General features: G+C 35.6%; 1 protein-coding gene across 1 annotated transcript in view; it reads right to left on the bottom strand.

Annotated features, from left to right (window-relative positions):
- OTOG (otogelin) overlaps window positions 1-18,222 on the bottom strand; it is a 104,962-nt gene that overhangs the window by 38,466 nt on the left and 48,274 nt on the right. Inside the window, exons 28-33 of the mRNA XM_025169761.2 lie at window positions 16,808-16,927; window positions 15,283-15,399; window positions 13,347-13,503; window positions 12,233-12,259; window positions 10,087-10,254; window positions 7,155-7,433 (exon numbers count right to left, since the gene is read on the bottom strand). Of these exons, the coding sequence (XP_025025529.2) occupies window positions 7,155-7,433; window positions 10,087-10,254; window positions 12,233-12,259; window positions 13,347-13,503; window positions 15,283-15,399; window positions 16,808-16,927 (868 nt within the window). The remainder of the gene's footprint in view (window positions 1-7,154; window positions 7,434-10,086; window positions 10,255-12,232; window positions 12,260-13,346; window positions 13,504-15,282; window positions 15,400-16,807; window positions 16,928-18,222) is intronic.

Here is an 18,222-nt window from a genome sequence, read left to right as displayed (position 1 = left end):
AAGAAGTAACTTTATGGCCAGTCCTCATACTTATGACCATTGCAGCAGCCCCACAGTCATGTGATCGCCATTCATGCACTTCACAACTGGCAGGCGTTTACAACTATCAGAGCATCCTGCGGTCACGTGATCACCATTTGCAAGCTTTACAGCCAGCTTCTGACAAGCAGAGTCAATGGAAAAGTTAGCAGTAAAATTGCAACTCGCGGTCACATTATGTCTTGCTTAACAACTGTGGGTGATTCACTTAATGATCATGGCAGAAGTAAGGTTGTAAGTCTGTTGCAGTCACATAATGTCTCACTTAATGATCACATCGCTTAGCAATGGAGTTGCTGGTCCCAATTGTGGTGAAAATGATCAACAGGGAGAAAATATGTCAGTTTAGAAACCTGTGAAACTTAGAAAAACAAAAAAGTTGTACAGCCAGAGATTCACACTAAGATGGCCCTTTCACTGACACTCACAAAATGTATACCATCTTAGATTTCTACCCTGCTTTTAGTGCTTATTTAGTAGAAAGGTGTGGTATAAATGTAATTAAAATTAAGAGTACGTTGAGATTCATATAGTGAATATTTCACCGCATCCAAGATGTGAAAGACAAAACCAGCAGTTTGGACTAATTTCAAAAACTAAGACAACACATGCAGCTTATGTGGGTTTCCATACCATAATGGAAAGCAATTTTCATTACAGTACTCTAAAATCCTTCAGTACAGGAATTAAATTTATATCTGAAAATGTGATAATACTAACAAAACTGAATGAGATAAAGTATGTTGTGTGTTAAAAGTATAGCAGAAATTACACCAAAAACTTACTGGATCACATTGTAAATCATCTTTTCTCCAGCATTTAACAGAAAAAAAAATCCTATAACTTCCTTTCATTTTCTTCTTTCACTTCCCTTCTCCACAAAAGTCAGGTTGCCAGTTTTTTGTTTCTATTTTTTGGAACTACTAAAATCTCTATTTTATTCAAAATTGGGAAAAAGAAGTGTAATGGGAGGTTTTATTGCTTTTAAAAAAGCAGGATGTTTGATTCAATTTTGCAATTTTTTCTTCTCAGTTTTAAAATGAAAGTAACACTTTTTGCTATTTTGCTGTCTTTAAAAATGGACAGTGAATTCAGTATTTTGTAAAACAATTAAATGAAAAGTTTAGAGCCAAACTCTTTACTTCTCTCTCCTTAGTATTTATCCTTAGGTATTTTAATGATTTATCTATATTTCTCTATATTTATATGTATAATGCCATATAGTGTTTCTTATTCTCAACATTATCATCTGTTCTCTCATTCTATCCATTTTACTTAATTCATATCAAGTGAAACTTTAACACACAGATATTAGGAAATTCTGACTCATTCAGATCTGAGAAAAGACTAATGCTGGAAATATATGGCAAGGGCCTATTTGCAGTCCCCAAATGTCACCTCTACCTCCAAAGTGGAAAGAAATGTAGGTAATACTTCAGTTTTCATATAACAGAGGCTCAACTGACCCTAAACTTCCATGTACTTCCTCATATTGCATTTTACTCAGGGGTTACATCTCTGGGTGATCCAATACAGAGTTCCTTTATGTTTGCCTCAGTTGGAAGGAATGTTTTCGTATTACAAACACAGCAATAATATCTATTTATAGTATACAGCAATCTCAACTGAGTTTCAAGTACCTGTGAAAGAATCCTATTTCTCCACATGCGTAAGTACAACAGTTTCAGTTCTCCCATCCCTAAATGATTGCCAAGAAAGAGAGAGAGAGAGAGAGAGAGAGAGAGAAAGAAATCTTCACCCCAAAGAATCAAAATGGTCTTGTGTGTGCATGCACATGGAGAGAGGCTGGACTTTTACGAAGCAGATGAACCAGGCTGGAAAACATGCAGGTGCTTTAATGATGCAAAGAGAAGTGCTTCATATCTACTACTAGTTATGCTAGATGCTACTGCATCTTATGAAGCTTCGCTTTCAAAAAGGTTGTACAGCCCTAGTATTTATTTGTCACACCTTGAAAGGCACACAAGGCCGGGATAAATCTATAGTACAATCCTGTGTTGGCTCAAAAAAAGTCCAAATGAATACAAGGAGGCATCCTCGCATGTAAATGCAGAGGACTGCAGTTCATATTTGGGATAGCAAATACTGTATCAAGATGTAAAGTTTCAAGAGAAATCAGCCCAGTCCAGTCATGAAAAGTTGTGCATGGAAGGAGGTTTCTATGGTGGGAAAACTCTAGATTAGGAAGATAATGATACACAGATAGAGACAGAGACAGGAACAAAACAGATATTTTTAAAAAAAATACCAGCAGGCACTCTTTGCTCTATTATGCTTTCCATTCTTAGAGTGGCAGTTTTGGGGTACATACAAATGCCTTCTCAAACTGTGTGTCCAACATTAACAATGCCAACAATTTATCTAGCCATGGGATTTTCACACAGAGCAGCATTCATGTAATTTCTATATGCTGCTGCTGGTATCTGGATGGCATACAAACAGGAGATAACCTAGTCTGAAAGTGGTTTTGAAATGATATGGTTTTAAAACTGATCTGAAGGGCAAAAAGTAGCTGATACATTTAAGTGATAGAGTAGGACAATATACATCCTTGCTTTATTGAACAAATATTATAACATTTTCAGGAAACAGTGAAATCCATCAGCCTGGCATGTGAATAATGCTGGCATTGGATAATGTCATACTTTGGCAACAGCTCCTTCTGAATTTCATTTCTGTTGTAGCAAAATGTACTTTCATACTGAGATCAAGGTGGAGGCAAGGAGTTTTTAAACAATAGGTTAAATCATGAAGATGAAAATATAGGGTTAAGAACCAAAGAAGAGCTATAATGGAGCAGACCCAACCATTCTTATCCACTATAGCTTTCTATAGGAAGCCTCCTGCATATAGGAATGCAATGGCACTTTTCTATTCATGTCCTCTAGGAAACATTATTTGGTCATAACTATATTGCAGACAGTGTATAGTGATCATAACTAGCAGTTATTGACAGCTTTGTAGTCCATGAATTTGTCTAATGCCTTTTTGAAGTTGTTCCATCACTATCTCTTGCAGGAGGGATTCCCACACTTTAATCACACAAATATGAAGAATTAATTTTTTTTAATGTGCTGTATTATGTATCTACATCACTATCAAAATAATAAATCAACTAAATTGGGGTACAGACTCTAAATCAGCAGTTCAATAAATGCAAAAAGAGTCTCCTTCAAGTCTCTTATCCAGGTACTAATCAGGTCTGCATCACTGAAGCAATGAGCATGAAACTGAGCAAACTCAGGGAGGCAGTGAAGAACAGGAAGGCCTGGCGCAATATGGTTCATGGGGTCACGAAGAGTCGGACACGACTTAACAACTAAACAAAATCAGGTCTGACTCATCCTACTTAGCTTTTTCAGCCAAGGTCTGCTAGGTTTTGCCACCTGCCCTAACTCAAAAAATATCACTTTGTCTCCATCCATTTCCTCTCTCCTGCATTTATTCTGTGACGTATGCTTACAGTTACTTCATTACTTTCACAGAGGTTTGAAGTATACGGGCACAGTCCTGCTATAGGCTATCAACATAAAACACATTATAAATACAAAGACTAATAAACGAATAATAAGTTTTAATAAACACATTATATATGTTTAATAAATCTGCCTATCACCAAATCAAATATTTTATCAAATGTGCCAAATAATCCATAATGCCTATGAGATTAGAGACAGAAATGTGATATCTACTCAGAAGTAGTCCTGTTGAATTCACGGTTTTATTCATGGTAAAAATTAGCACTGTATAAAATTAACAGTTAACCCATTTCTCACTTGCAATAAAAAGAAAGAAGCAAGAAAACTATAATTTCCAAGATGATTCAGAAATAAAACAATTTCATTCTCTCACCCATTTAACATTTTTAACTATTAAAAATGTTCTACTTTGTTTCAGCCTTTCTATATGACAGAATTCTTTGCTTCAGTTTTTCTTCTTGAAAAAGTAATTATGCTGCTTCATCTGACACAAATATTTTAGGAACATCTTTACATTTTGAAATCCTTAAATCTTTTTAAAGAGGATATGCTTTCATAGATAGAATTTTTCATTTAAGTTAGTTATCAAGTTGCAATAAGCAGCCTAAACAATTTTAGTAGAATATTCTTAATACTCCAGCTGGAGATGATAAATTGTCATCCAGCACATCAGGGGAAACCTGATACAAAAGCTTACCTCAGTGAATTTAGTGCATACGTTTTTATTTTTTTTATTACTTATGCACAAAATAAATAGATGGAGAGAGAAATGTAATCTATACTAACAAATTCAGTTATATGTAATGTTACAAACTGGAAATAGTAATTTAAATAGTTATAGCAAAGCCATAATCTTATTACTGCTATCAGTTATACTGAAAATATTCTGATTTTATGATAAACATACCATGTCTACATGTGATATACATCTACAAGACACACCATGGTTCACACACATATATATGAAAACATACACATTTATCAGGGTTATATTTACTGATCTATTTTACTTTTTATCAAAAGAGGATCTTCCCATGACTTTCAGAAAATGATGATCTCTATCAAAAGTTCTTTGGTACTTAAAAGTTTTTTGATAAAATTCAGAGAACATGAAGAAACTTGTGAAGGGAGTTTAAATGACCTATTATCCTAGTCCCAATATTTATGTTCAGGAACAGCAGTTCTCACTTGGAAAGGTTCTGATCTAATAAGCAAAGCATTTATGATAGTCAGCAGGAAATTTAATCTGCCTTTGCCTCTGCACTCTAGAATTGGTATACCATTTCCATTAACAAATGCTACTATATTTTTAGATCATGTAATTAGCCTGCATCAGCTAGTCCAGCCTTCTGAAAGAACACTGGAGAAAGATTCAAGCTCAATGTTTCTTTGCTTATAAAACTCTGAAACCCAAATCCACAGATGTGGTGATTAATGAAATGCCTCGTGATCATTTGATACAACCTTACTTGCTGAGGTAAATTGTTTTAGTTTTCCATTGGCATGGAGAGGATTCTTTGGCATGACTGGAAGGCAAAGGCTTCTCCCTTTAAAAAAGAGACACCATTTTCTGCAAATGAACCACTAGAGAAGGAGACCATTGGAAATTGTAACGTCTCCTTTCCCTCTTAAAGTTAAAAAAGCATGACATTTGTGTTTGGTCCAAATAATGTCCCAAATTAACAAAAATCCCTATTTTGATAATATCATTAGCTTAATCTGTTTTGCCATTCCAAGCTTCAATAACACTTTGATTAAAGGAATTTGTCAGAAAACAAGTTTGGCAGTGACAAGACCTGACATGGTTTTTATGAAACTGAAGTATGCCAGCCAACAGCTTCATTGTATCTTAATATGTTCCAAATATAAAGATATTAGTAGCACTAGTACTAACCATTTAATTCAAGAGTTTTTGATATCAAGGAACATCTCAGTTCCTGTAGTTCACCCCTTCTATTACGGAAGTCACTCCATCAGTGACTGTACAACTCACCTAAATGAAACCTTATTTATTGCAGCATTTTTTGTTTGTTTTATTAAAAAGCACATATCTGAAGCTTTTGAAGACAATATTAAGAACATGTTCTCTGGGAATTTGGGAAACTATAACTTCAACAGCTTTAGAAAGCCTGTGGATATATCTTTTCTACTGAACTGTGATAGAAATCACTTTGCTCAGTCCAAGAACATTAAAATCCTTGAAACTCTGAAGTGTTTAATATGTATATTTCTCCTTTCAAAGTAAGTTTGCTAAAGGATAGATAACCTGTCTTATGGAACTGTGATGTAACTGCAAAAATATTTTAAAAAAGTGTTCTTTGCCTCCTCTTACCTGAATGATTACCAATCAGTCTCTAATTTTCCTTTTTGGGGGTGGGGAGGCTCAAGAAATGCCTCGGTTCTTGGAGGTCTTGAATGTTACAGATTACCTTGAATTAATTCAGTCACATTTCTGAAATAGTTTGGGAACTGTTAGACTGCAAAGATTGAGATTGGTTCAGCAGATTCAACAATACTGAATTTCTAACTCATCAGCAAGATTTCACTTCCCTTTCATCTCCATCTCTAACAGCCTCCCCAGATCTGTTCTGGAGAGTCTTCAATTTCTTCACAGAATAACTGAGGGAGGGAGCTGGGGAACAGGAATCATATTATTTTTTGAAAGATGGAAAGATTTGCTTCTCTTCATCTGCATTTAAGTTAAATATGTAGCTGACACAGCTTTCTAAGAAGTATTTTTAGGATGACTAACACTTGATAACTAGAGGGTTTGCATGTTAAGAGCCATACCATCTTGCATGAAGTGTAGTGACCTAAATATTTTACTGTACCCAAACATACTTCATGGACACAAAAACCTCTGCCTACAATTCTATTTATTTTTGCCCTGTACAAGGATTCACATTAAATGAAATTTACTATATTATCCCATTAATTGTCATGCTATTAAAGTTTACATTGCAACTGAGTATAGATAGTGCAGTGCATAAATTAAGAAATATTAATTTTATAATTAATAACTGGCTGTCCATGAAACAATGTTTTCTGAAATTTCTTTGCCCACAAATAAAGACATTTCTTTCATATAGATTATACTAAATGAATCATGTGGCTCCATAAGAATTATAATTTCCAAATAATTCAGCTGCTCCCTTTCTAAAAGGAACAAGAATGAATTTTAGATCTGGATGGGTGAGTCAATACTGTAGCACATGCACCTACAAAACAGCTGGTATGTTTTGAGAACACTTGATTCATAATATAAGCAGACGTTATACTACAATCTGGATGAATTTGTGTACTGAATAAAGTAATTATACTCTGAGAAAAAAACAAGGAACTTCTGGCCCTCCAGACATCCTGAACTACAACTCCTAGCATTCTTCGTCTCTGATCAAGCTGACTATGGCTACTAAAACTTCAGTAGCCTCTGGATGGCCATCAATTGCCTATCCTGCTGTGGTTCATCACATGAATAAGCACTTCAGTACATAAATGATAATGGTTTGCTCTCCATGAAAGTTTTTATAGCTTTCATTTTCTTAATACAGGGATTTCATATAAAGTATAGCAAAACCATATGAAAATACAATGTGTTCATATTCAACCACTCACCTACAAGTTTAAAAAGTGTAGAGAGTCTGAATGCCTCAGAATGATGATATTTAACAGCAGTCACAGAGGAAGTTGAAATGTGGATGAATACTCCTGGTATGGCAAATGATTCAAAAGAACTATATCCTGAGAACCATGTGTTTTTGTGGATGGCAAATGTTGATCTGTTCTGAAAACGTTCATTTCTTTCCCACTTGGAAAGAACAAGGGTATTATTAGGAGCTAAATAAAGAAAATAATTTGGTCTGTCAGCTGCTTCCAATGAAACCAGGTGTGGATCTGAAAAGCAAAAAACAATGAAGAAATATGATGAAATGGGCAAGCATAGTTTATAGTGATTAGCTTCTAGTACCTAGGTTATAAGTCAATTATAATTCCATTAATAGGTGGCTGCTGACACTTATTAAAATGTTGCATGGTAATACCTACATCCAAATTAGGCCAGACAACCGTTTTGCTGGAGTGTATACTCCAAGTTGTAATTTAGCCCCTTTGCTATTTAATTTTAGATATGGTGGCAAAACTGACACAACTGGAACATCACTGCTAAGCCTGATTGATAGACCCATTGCTTTATTTTTATATGCAGATGATGCAACCATTACCTCAGTTTCACCTATAGGACTGAGAGCATTAATCAGCTGCCTCATATTGCACAGACTTGGATATTAACTATCAAAAACCAAAAATTATAATCTTTTCAAAGAAACCCCCTAGATATAAACATAGATGGCACATTAATGGGAACGTTATTGATCTTTAAGTTAAGATTTTTAAATATCTCAGAATTGTTTTCCACGCTCCATGCATTTGAAGGGTCCAATTCTATCAAGCTCAAGTTAACCCAAAACTATATACCTATAACATTGCCACTGTTTCAATTTCTGAAAATACAGAATGAAGAAGTTCAAAGCAAAGAAAATGACATTTAACAAAATTACACTTTATTAAGAAGCTAAGACTTCCATTCACCCCCATCCCAGTGCTCAACAAATACATTATTCAAAAAAAGTGAACTGCAAAATTTGTACTGCAAGATTTTCACTTGCTTTTTAAAACTGATTACACTGATTTCCAGTAGATTTAAAGTAATCCTGATTAAAAGGGTGACCTAACTGAACATCTTTTGTCCCAAATATTATTTCACCATACACTGCATTATTCTGCTTAACATAACCATAAGACTACTGTAAAATCAGTCGTCCTCCTGCATTAAACAGATGTTATAGGATGCATTGTTCATTATCCTGGAATACTCTATTATATGAACCAGAAATATAGAGAAGCAGGTCATATTTTCTTCTTTAAGTACTGAAGCTGAAAATCTAGTGATCCTAGCATAAGCAACCATTGCTTGCTTGTTATAATCTCACTGAATCATAACAAAGATTGATGAATGCAAGGGCTCTGTATCTTTCCTAATCAAGATTATGAAGAGAATGTTGAGACAAAATGTTCAAAATGAAAATGAGTAGGTTATTTTCCAATGGTAGATTTTCCAGAAAAAATCCAATGATTAACAACCAAGTCTGGAACTGTTATTAACTTCACAAACACTGTATTCAAACAATGTAGCTAAAAAGATTCATCTCAGGACTGCATAGGCAGTTTTTTCATGGTCACTGGGCCAAGCTGACAGCAATGCTCTAGTCCCTCCATATATATGTGCTAGATTAGGGAGAGATATCTCTGTCCTGGTTTTCTATCAGAAATAAAAACATTTTCCAGAAATTGCATAAGAAAGCAGTACTCCAAAAATAAAGGTTGCTCATTAAAAAAAATATTCAGTTAATGTTCATTCTAACTGATGATGGAAAATAGACTCTTTTATCATTATACTAGTAATATCCTTTTTTTTTTCAGATATTACTCAGCAATATGCTTTCTTTTTATTTCCTCTCTGTTACTGCTTGATAGGCAAGTCGGCACTTCTTCTATGATAAGAATGATGTTACACTTTAGAATTTAAGTATCATTGATTATGATGCTCACTCTTTGCTTGTATTTCAAAAGGCACAGAGGCAAAAATGAACCATTTTAGAAATGTGCATTTCAGAAATGTGGAATACACATACACATCTAAAACATCCATGTAACTGAGTAATCCCAAGGAGTTGGCAAAATCCATATTTTAGTGTAAGAACACAATTAACGGCAAGTGTTGTAAAAAAGCAGTATTTTTTGTACAGTTGTAGCTTCTCACTTAACCATAATCTCAATTAGCTGCCAATCCACCATAATGTAACCTCAGCTGACCTGTTTGTATCTTATTAGTTTTACAGCTAACCAGCTCCTGTCAATTTCCAGATTTCCTCTTAGGTTTTTCTATGTCTGTCTTGCCATAGGGAATATTAAGGCTACTGTGTTTACAAAGTTGTTGATCTGAAAGCTAAGTGTCATGCTATTTATAAATCAGCAATTGCCCTGTAAAAACCCACTCACTAAGTGGAGACCCTGGCAGATAGCCGTGTCAAAAAACCACTGAAAGTGATAAGGAAAATTTAATGTTTCAGCTATAAAACTCTCTAAGTTCTGAAGTGGCCGAAGTCACTTTCATTAATTTGGCTGTAAGAATATAAAAATTGCTTTGCTGGACCTGCACAAAAGCCACTTACAGTATTTCTGTCACCAGTAATAACCAGTCAGATGTCTCTGAGTGCTCATTAACACAACATGACCATTATATTGTGCTCTTCTTGGTTGTGAACCAGCATCTGATTATTATTATTTTTTTAAAACTGCTTCTGATGTATTATCTAAAGCAGTGTTTCTCACCTTCAACAGCTTTAAGATGGGTGGACTTCAACTCCCAGAATTCCCCAACCAGCATGCTGGCTGGGAAATTTTGGGAGTTAAAATCCACACATCTTAAAGTTGCTAAGGTTGGGCAATACTGATCTAAACATCTATTTTACAGAGCTACTGGATTTACCATATGCTTTGGGCTTATACATCGCTGATGTTAGCATGAAGGTTAAAGTATCCCCCGAAGTTAAGTCATCTTCTCTTGCTGGGAAAACAGAACCATCCTGCAGTTTTGCTGCAATTGTAGTTTCTCCATCCAAGTAGCTAACCAATTTGTAGGGACCTTTTCCCAGAACTGTGAAAAAAAGAGCAAAGTTACATTTTCTGATGAGTGCTATCAATGTCTGTATCATGGGTTTACTGATCAGTCCGATAGCAGCAAAGACGATACAATCATTAGCAGACACTCCCCAAAATAAACATTATGGTTCCTAAAGAAACATAAATTTAGAACTACAGAACTCTTGCAAACTTGACTTCATAAATGACCTGTCTGAATCTTATCCTCATCTGTCAAACAGAAATATAATTATATCAGACATTGTTAAAGTGGGTAAAAAGGGATGAAAGTGAAACTCAGTAAATAAGGAATGAAGGAAAAGAAAGTCTGCCTACTTAACCAAAATCAGTAAAAAAGGACAAGCTACATACTTTAACTACACTTTCCAAATGTTGGGAGTGGTAAGTAGTAAATCTGTACACGTTCCTCACCTGCTGGGCCTCCTTGCTTCTTCATATTGAGACCCCAAAGGAAGGAGAATCATACCCCAAGCTGCATTCCATGAAAGCTATAGTTCATTAGGATCTTTTAAAACAAGAACCACTAACTAAAAGGACTGAAGTGGTGAAGAGATTATTTGCTTCTAATTATGGAACTTCTGTGACACTAATTCCTTCCCTTCAGTTGTAAAATATTTTCATAGTTCCCCATTGTACAGCTTACAGCACATAGGCTTGGCATACAGATATATTTATCTATTTATATTTATATATCAAATTTGTCACAACCCATCTCGTTAAAAACTACTCTGGGCAGTTTACAAAGCAATTAAAATCAATTAAAAATACAATGTAAAAAGATCCTAAATAAATAGAAAATAAATAAAACCCAAGAATCGATGTTAAATTGGCAGTAACTCAGGGAGTGTCATGAAGGCGCCAGCCACCCCCAGGACTGGGTAAAATTCTTGTCGCCCCACACAATCTGGCAGAGCCAGGTCTTTAATCCTTTCTGGAAAGCTGGAAGGGTAGGGGGCCCACAACACCTCTGGGGGGAGAATATTCCAAAGGGTGGGGGCAATGGCAGAGAAGGCTCTCCTCCTGGGCTCCACCAGCTGACATTCTCTCACTGACAGGGTCTGCAACATACCCTCTCTGCCTGAGTGGGTGGGACAGATTGATGTAATGGGGGTGAGACGGTCCCTCAGGTAACCTGAATACTTTTAAGAATGTAATAGTAATATGGAAAAAGTATAAAATAAAAATGCAGAGCACTCTAGACTATCATAAAAGTCCAGAGGGTTTGACTTGGCAAATATCTGGACTCATTTTTTTGAAATTAGAACCTTCTAAATATTGGCTGAGCTTCTATGATACTATGGAATGTTTGTAAGTGCTTAGGAAGTAAATTGTTAGTACAAAGGCACTATGTACTATTAATAGACTAAAAATCTACATAGCAAAACAAAAGGTCCATTATGAATTAAATAATACAATCACAATATATAGTGATATTTTTTTTAAAAAAAATTAACATAGCATAATACCCAAACAGGCAAACCAGAATATACATGAAACAAAATGCATCAGTACTAAAGCATTGAACTGAATCAATATATCCCTTCTTCTAATGGAAACTGAAAGGATAAATGACTTTTAAACATGAAGCGTTAAGTTAAAGATAAAATATTTATTCAGAGCAGAAGGTTGCTGCGGCTGATAAACACTGCTATAGACCATTTCCACTGAAGACATTCATGCTGTTTTCAACCTTATCTTCATATTCTCATTTTTCTACCTGATACACTTCTCAAAATAAAAGCTAATTGGTCAAGAGTATAGGAGTGTAACTTGGTCTGAGATGCAAAGAATAATTCTGTGGATCAGAATGGCTGACAAATTACTAGAATATTTATGCTATTTCAACACCATAATAATACAGTTACACACATAACTATATTTAAATAATAATGTACTCCAATGCACTGCACAAAATATTACTAACATGGAAGAGGACAGAGGGAAAAATACTTAGTTCTCCCATCATTGCTTACCTTTATTGATATATTCACAATCATATGCTATAAAAAATAAAAGCAAATAGTTAGAATGTATATATGTATACTCAAACCCATTTTGCTTTCATCCAGATTGGGAAGACAGATTAAAGCTGGCAGAAATGAATTAAACTTTTTTCACTGGCTGTAATAGGACTTATCCTTTTATGACCTCTAGTGGATAATAATAAGTGTAGCTGTCCTTCCTATAACAAACAACAGTATCACAATCATTTATCACAAATCACATTTGTATCAGAATAATCTGAATTTGAAATAGCAAACACAGACATTCTCCAAATACTTGAGTGCTGAGTATAATTTTGACCCATCAGTCATGTACAAGATGTAAGAAAGAGCTGTGCTCAGACTAAAGTGTACTTGTGAGATTATTGCTGAGTCTACAGTTTGACCCAATAGACATAAAAAAACAGCCTTTTGACATATTTCCTCACTTTATAACAATCACATTTGATACTGAGAACAGAATTCTGGATATAAATCAGAAATGGACAAAAGTTCTGCAGCCTGTGGTTGCAATTTTGAATTTGTATTTATATATAAACCTATTGAGGTGCAGCCAGAGTAACAATGAAGCTTCTATATAAGGAACTTGGCCTCCTATTATCAGATGTGATAATAGGGTAGGATATCTCTGGTAGTGTAACTAACTGAAAGATAAAAGTCACTGTGGCATAGAGCAGCACTTTTCAATCTCTTGTGATGGATGGATGGATGGATGGATGGATGGATGGATGGATGGGAAGGAAGGAAGGAAGGAAGGAAGGAAGGAAGGAAGGAAGGAAGGAAGGAAGGAAGGGAAGGAAGGAAGGAAGGAAGGAAGGAAGGAAGGAAGGAAGGAAGGAAGGAAGGAAGGAAGGAAGGAAGGAAGGAAGGATTTGTTACTATGACTGATCCTTTTGTGCTACATTTAACATGACTGATTCAGAATAGTGCAGGGAGTTTTAGCCAATTCTTAAATGTGAGAAAGAAAATTACACAATTAAAAGCTAACTGAATATCCACTTTAATCAATACATTGTATATTAAAAATTAAACTGATGGTATGGTTTGGCAAAGTTTGTAACTGTATTCTGATTATCATACTTACGACATAGCCTAGGAGATCTCCAGTCTGCTGTAACTCCTTGTTGACAGCACTGATGAGCATAGGCTGAAACACTTGTACAGAAACATTCACAATCCCCTCCCTGGTTGCAACCACATGTGTCAGTCAAACAGTTTGAATAAAACCAAGTGACATCAACCTGAAAAATGTAAAGGTTACTGTAATAAATCATCCCCTACTTAAATGCTGACTTATACATAAAGAACAAACACTGAACTAAATTTTAGGGGGCATGTCTATGAAACAAGTCATGTAGTATTTATTACTTATCTGTATTCAGCACTACAGTCAAATCCTAAATTTTCTCCTGCTGGTGGGAACATTCTCTGCATTCCAATCCACAGATGCTCCAACTAAGGGAAGGAGGTGCCCTTAGCCAATTTCCCCTTCTCTTTGCAGCCACTTTCACCAAAGAAAATCTGCTTTAGATGCTGAGAAACTCTCAGAAATGGGGAGGGAGGAGATAAAGGAGAGGGTTTTAGTAGTAGCCGTCTCCCATATCCTTTGTCCCAGTGGGTTCTTCTATTCTACTCCTGAACAGAAGTAGAATGCTTTTCTGCTTGAATGCTTAAATTGCTAGTTTATGTCCTGTACATACATATGTGCATGTTCAGATATTTGTATTATTCAAATTATGAAAGGAGATAAATTATTACTAAGAAAAAATAACTTCTATATTGACAAAAAATATGCGTGCATGATGATTACTGACATCCTAAAAATGAGAGAAGACTATGCAGAGACTTGGATTCAAAAGACAAAATGTGCCATGTTGTATTTGGGGCTATGCTCCTGCACCCTGGCAGGAATACTTTAAAGTAGCTGTATCTTTTCCTGGGCTTGCATGGCTGCTTTTGCAGCTGATGGCAATCCCAGGGAAAAGATGTGTTTGGTTTAAAATATTTCTGACAGGTGCTTGCTCTGCATCAGATTTGCTTTTCAAATCTGGATCTCTGTTCAGGCCTGTATTGATACACTACATTTTCTGGAAGTTAGAACTGGTAGGTCAATCATTCACATGTTTTTTTTCCATGGGCTGGCTTGACTGGAAGCAAGAGAGATAGAAATGTATTTATTAAATAAATGAAATAATTAACACTTGAATCTGAAATAAGTGTCATGCAAGAAAAACACATCTTTGACAGTAGGGTATTTTCAAAAGGACATCTCTTGCAGAACCTAACAGCTGGACAGAGGTGGAAAAAGGCAGTCTCTTAAAAGATCAGGCCCTAAGCCCTTTAGGGCTTTAAAGGTCAATGCCAACCTCTTCAATTGTAAAACTGGCAACTTGTGCACTTCTTTCAGTTTAGGAGTTATCCTTGGGTATTACATCAATTAGAAACCTAGCTAACACATTTTATACCAGCTGCAACACTTGGATATTTGTGAAAGATAGGCACATGTAGAGTGCATTACACTAATCAAGACAGGACGTAACCAAGGCAGCAGATCCAGCCTGCTCAGGAAATGACGTAGCTGCCATACTATACACAGCAGCCGTTTGTGAATCCAGCGATAGTGAAGTATTAAGAAAAATTCCAGGATGCAATCTGCTTTTTCACCGGAAGTGTAACCCCATCAAAAATGGCTGAACTTCCATCATTAAGTTCAGTTTCTTTTTATCAACAGAAACTCCACCTTGCCTGGATTTAATTTCAGCTTGCTCTCCATTCTCCAGCCTATTCTTAAAGGAAGTACATAATTGGCTTCTTTGGAATTGGATGGTAAGGAGCACCTCCAGATGCACACCCCCCCCCCAGTGATTTCATATGGATGAACAAATGGAACCCTGTGGGACACCAAATATCAATAGTTTGGGTTTCAAATAGCAGTATTCCAGGACCACCTTCTGGACCATCTGGACATATCTTGTTTTAAATACTACACCCTTAACGTTCTTTTCTGCATTGCTACTCACCACTGGATGGCATGACTCAAATATTTCACTTAGTAGTATTCCACATTCTTTCTTTGCAAATGCTTCTCTGAGTGGGTTTAAAAGGCATGGATGCCGAATATCAGAGCTGTCAACACACTGAATCCAAAAACAAAATCACAAAACAAAAGAATAATGACCAAAAATTGGTATACTCTGAGGTAGGGTATATGTAAGGTACGCATCCTAGGAGAGGGGCATAGACTGCATACTGAATCAGATGAATCGCAAAAGAACAGATAATGTCTGACTACCTGCAGCGAGGAAATATTAATTCCCTAGCAACCACCAAAACAAGATGCATCTTGGTATATCACCACACCTTTTGTTAAAGCAATACGTTGGGGAAAGGTTGGAATGTGGAATCATGAAAAATGTGTCATATTTTTAATTTCTGTGGAAATGTGATTCTTTGGTATAATTCTAATTCTTCAGATTATCATGAAAAGTATGAAAAAGCATGGCACTATGATCTCATACACAAAACCTCCTTTACAGGTGGTGCCAAAAATCTATAATACATGTTAGCAAAAGAATGTTGGTGGTTTGAAAAGCCAACTTACATGCATAATCAGCATGTAATTCCCTTTCTGGATAAGCAATATTATACAAAGCACTGAAACAGAAGGAAAATAGTATGCCAAACAAATTAAAGGGATTATATGAGAAAAAGAGTCAGTTTGGTCTAGTGGTTAAGGCACCAGACTAGAAACCAGGAGACTGTGAGTTCTAATCCCGCCTTAGGCATGAAAGCCGGCTGGGTGACTTTGGGCTAATTACTCTCTCTCGGTCCAACCCACCTTACAGGGTTGTTGTTGTGGGGAAAATAGGAGGAGGAAGGCTTATTAGGTATGTTCGCCTTGAGTTATTTATAGTATTAAAGGCGGGATTTTAAAAAATCTAAAAAAAAAAAGAATAGGAAACCTAGCTAAATCCATTTTAAGCATAAGTAGCCTTCTGAAAATGCCCCATGCAGTCAAAAATCCATGATTACATTAAGATTTAAATTAAAAAATCACAAAGCTGCAACACTAAAGAACACTAATGTAGATGAATAGTTCTTAAACCCAAATTTAGTTTGTCTAATTGCAGTGTTCACACCAGGAGCATGCAAACGTATTCCAGCCTTCTACATCTGTGAATAAACATGCAAGGAATCTATATGAAGTCAAGCATTCTGCTTTCACTGTGCCTCTTATTTCCACCCTCCTTCATGAGTGGAAGAATAACTTCTGTAGCCAAGAGACTTCTGCAATGTACAGAATCTTGGAAAAATCAGGATATTACATCATATGGGAAACAGAGTTCACTGGTAATCTCTTCTTACTTCAGTGGTTCTTCAGTGACAAAACCAGAACATTCACCCTTTCTCCTTGCACTCCCTCCAAGTATTTTTATTCATAGAAATCAGGCACCTGAACACTTTTATAAATCAGTAAATACTGTTGGTGCTTAATTTTAGATGATAAAGAACAAAATAATGAGGGACCATTCTCTAACAATTTACCTCAACAGCTGCCCAGCTGCTCCCAAATTCTTGTGCATTCGTTAACTCAAAATTTTCTGGAGTTCTCATTTCATTTATTGTTTTGGAGTCAAAATTTCCACATAATCCAGTCAGTTCACTCTAGAAATGAAGCAAAATTAATAATTCTTAAATACAGTCACTTATAACTCTAAGATCTGACATGACTATTTTCCACACTAGTAACATAGAATTCTGCTGTACCCCTGTGATAAATGCTTCATTATAAAAAGGTATGCAAAGAATCCATAGTTTAATGGCTGTCATTGTGCTCAAAATACATTACAAAGAAACACAATTCTTACATTAAGAAATAATGCATGCAATGTTCCTTTTCTGTTACATAAAGACCAACAGTCATAAAACACATTTAAAATGACTGTAGATGTATTTGTTTATGGCAGTCTATGATCAACTTGAGTCATAACACCTGGAATTTCTGAAGTGAATAAAACTGATTAAATGAGAATTATGTGTGTCTCAAAAAATGTGGGCTCAGATTCTCAAAGAACCTGTTTCACAACAAGATACGTAGTAATTTGTTCTAATAAAGAATTTGAGGTGGTTTTATATCACAGAAGTATTTTTAAAGGACTGTAATGCATGATAGACAATTTTTATATTCCAGTGAGACAAAAGCCTATCAAATGGCATATATTGTTTTCCTAATTTATACAGTACATCTTCAAATTACAACCAATATCATTTTAATTAAAAGCTAAACCTGGTATAAGTATTACAGAAGCCCCAGACAGGTAATGTTTTCGCATTTGTCCAATAACATTCTTTTAATAAATGAACATCTAACTCTGGGGGCATGAATGCACCATTTTCCCTAGGCTTATCAAGGAGTATCATCTAGATTATATTTTAATTTTCTGGATCATGACAAAAACAATCATTACAAAAATGGAGAGCCAGTTTCGTATAGTGGTTAAAGTGTTGGGCTAGAAAGCAGGAGACTGTGAGTTCTAGTCCTGTCTTAGGCATGATAGCCAGCTGGGAGACTTTGGGCCAGTCACTCTCTCTCAGCTCAACACACCTCACAGGTTGGTTGTTCTGGAGAAAATAGACCGAAGTATTAGGTATGTTCACCACCTTGAGTTATACAGTATATAAAAAAGGTGGGACAAAAATGTAGTAGTAGTAGTAATAATAATAATAGCAATGGTGATAGACTGGGAGAGGTTAACATCAAGAGAGGAATCTTTCAAGGAGACTCATTATTACCACTACTGTTTGTCATTGCATTGATTCCTCTGTCAACAATACTGAACAAGTCAGGCCGTGCCTATCAAACATTAAAAAAAAAAACACACCAGGTTATCCCACCTCCTTTACATGATTTTGTACATGATCTGAAGCTGTATGGAAAAACAGCATCTGAAATAGAATCA

This window comes from Python bivittatus, unplaced genomic scaffold (genome assembly GCF_059951505.1).
Source record: "Python bivittatus isolate LINGU-HERP-01145 unplaced genomic scaffold, Pbiv_v1 ctg000480_np1212, whole genome shotgun sequence".
NCBI lineage: Eukaryota > Metazoa > Chordata > Lepidosauria > Squamata > Pythonidae > Python > Python bivittatus.
This window is presented reverse-complemented; position numbering and strand designations above follow the sequence as displayed.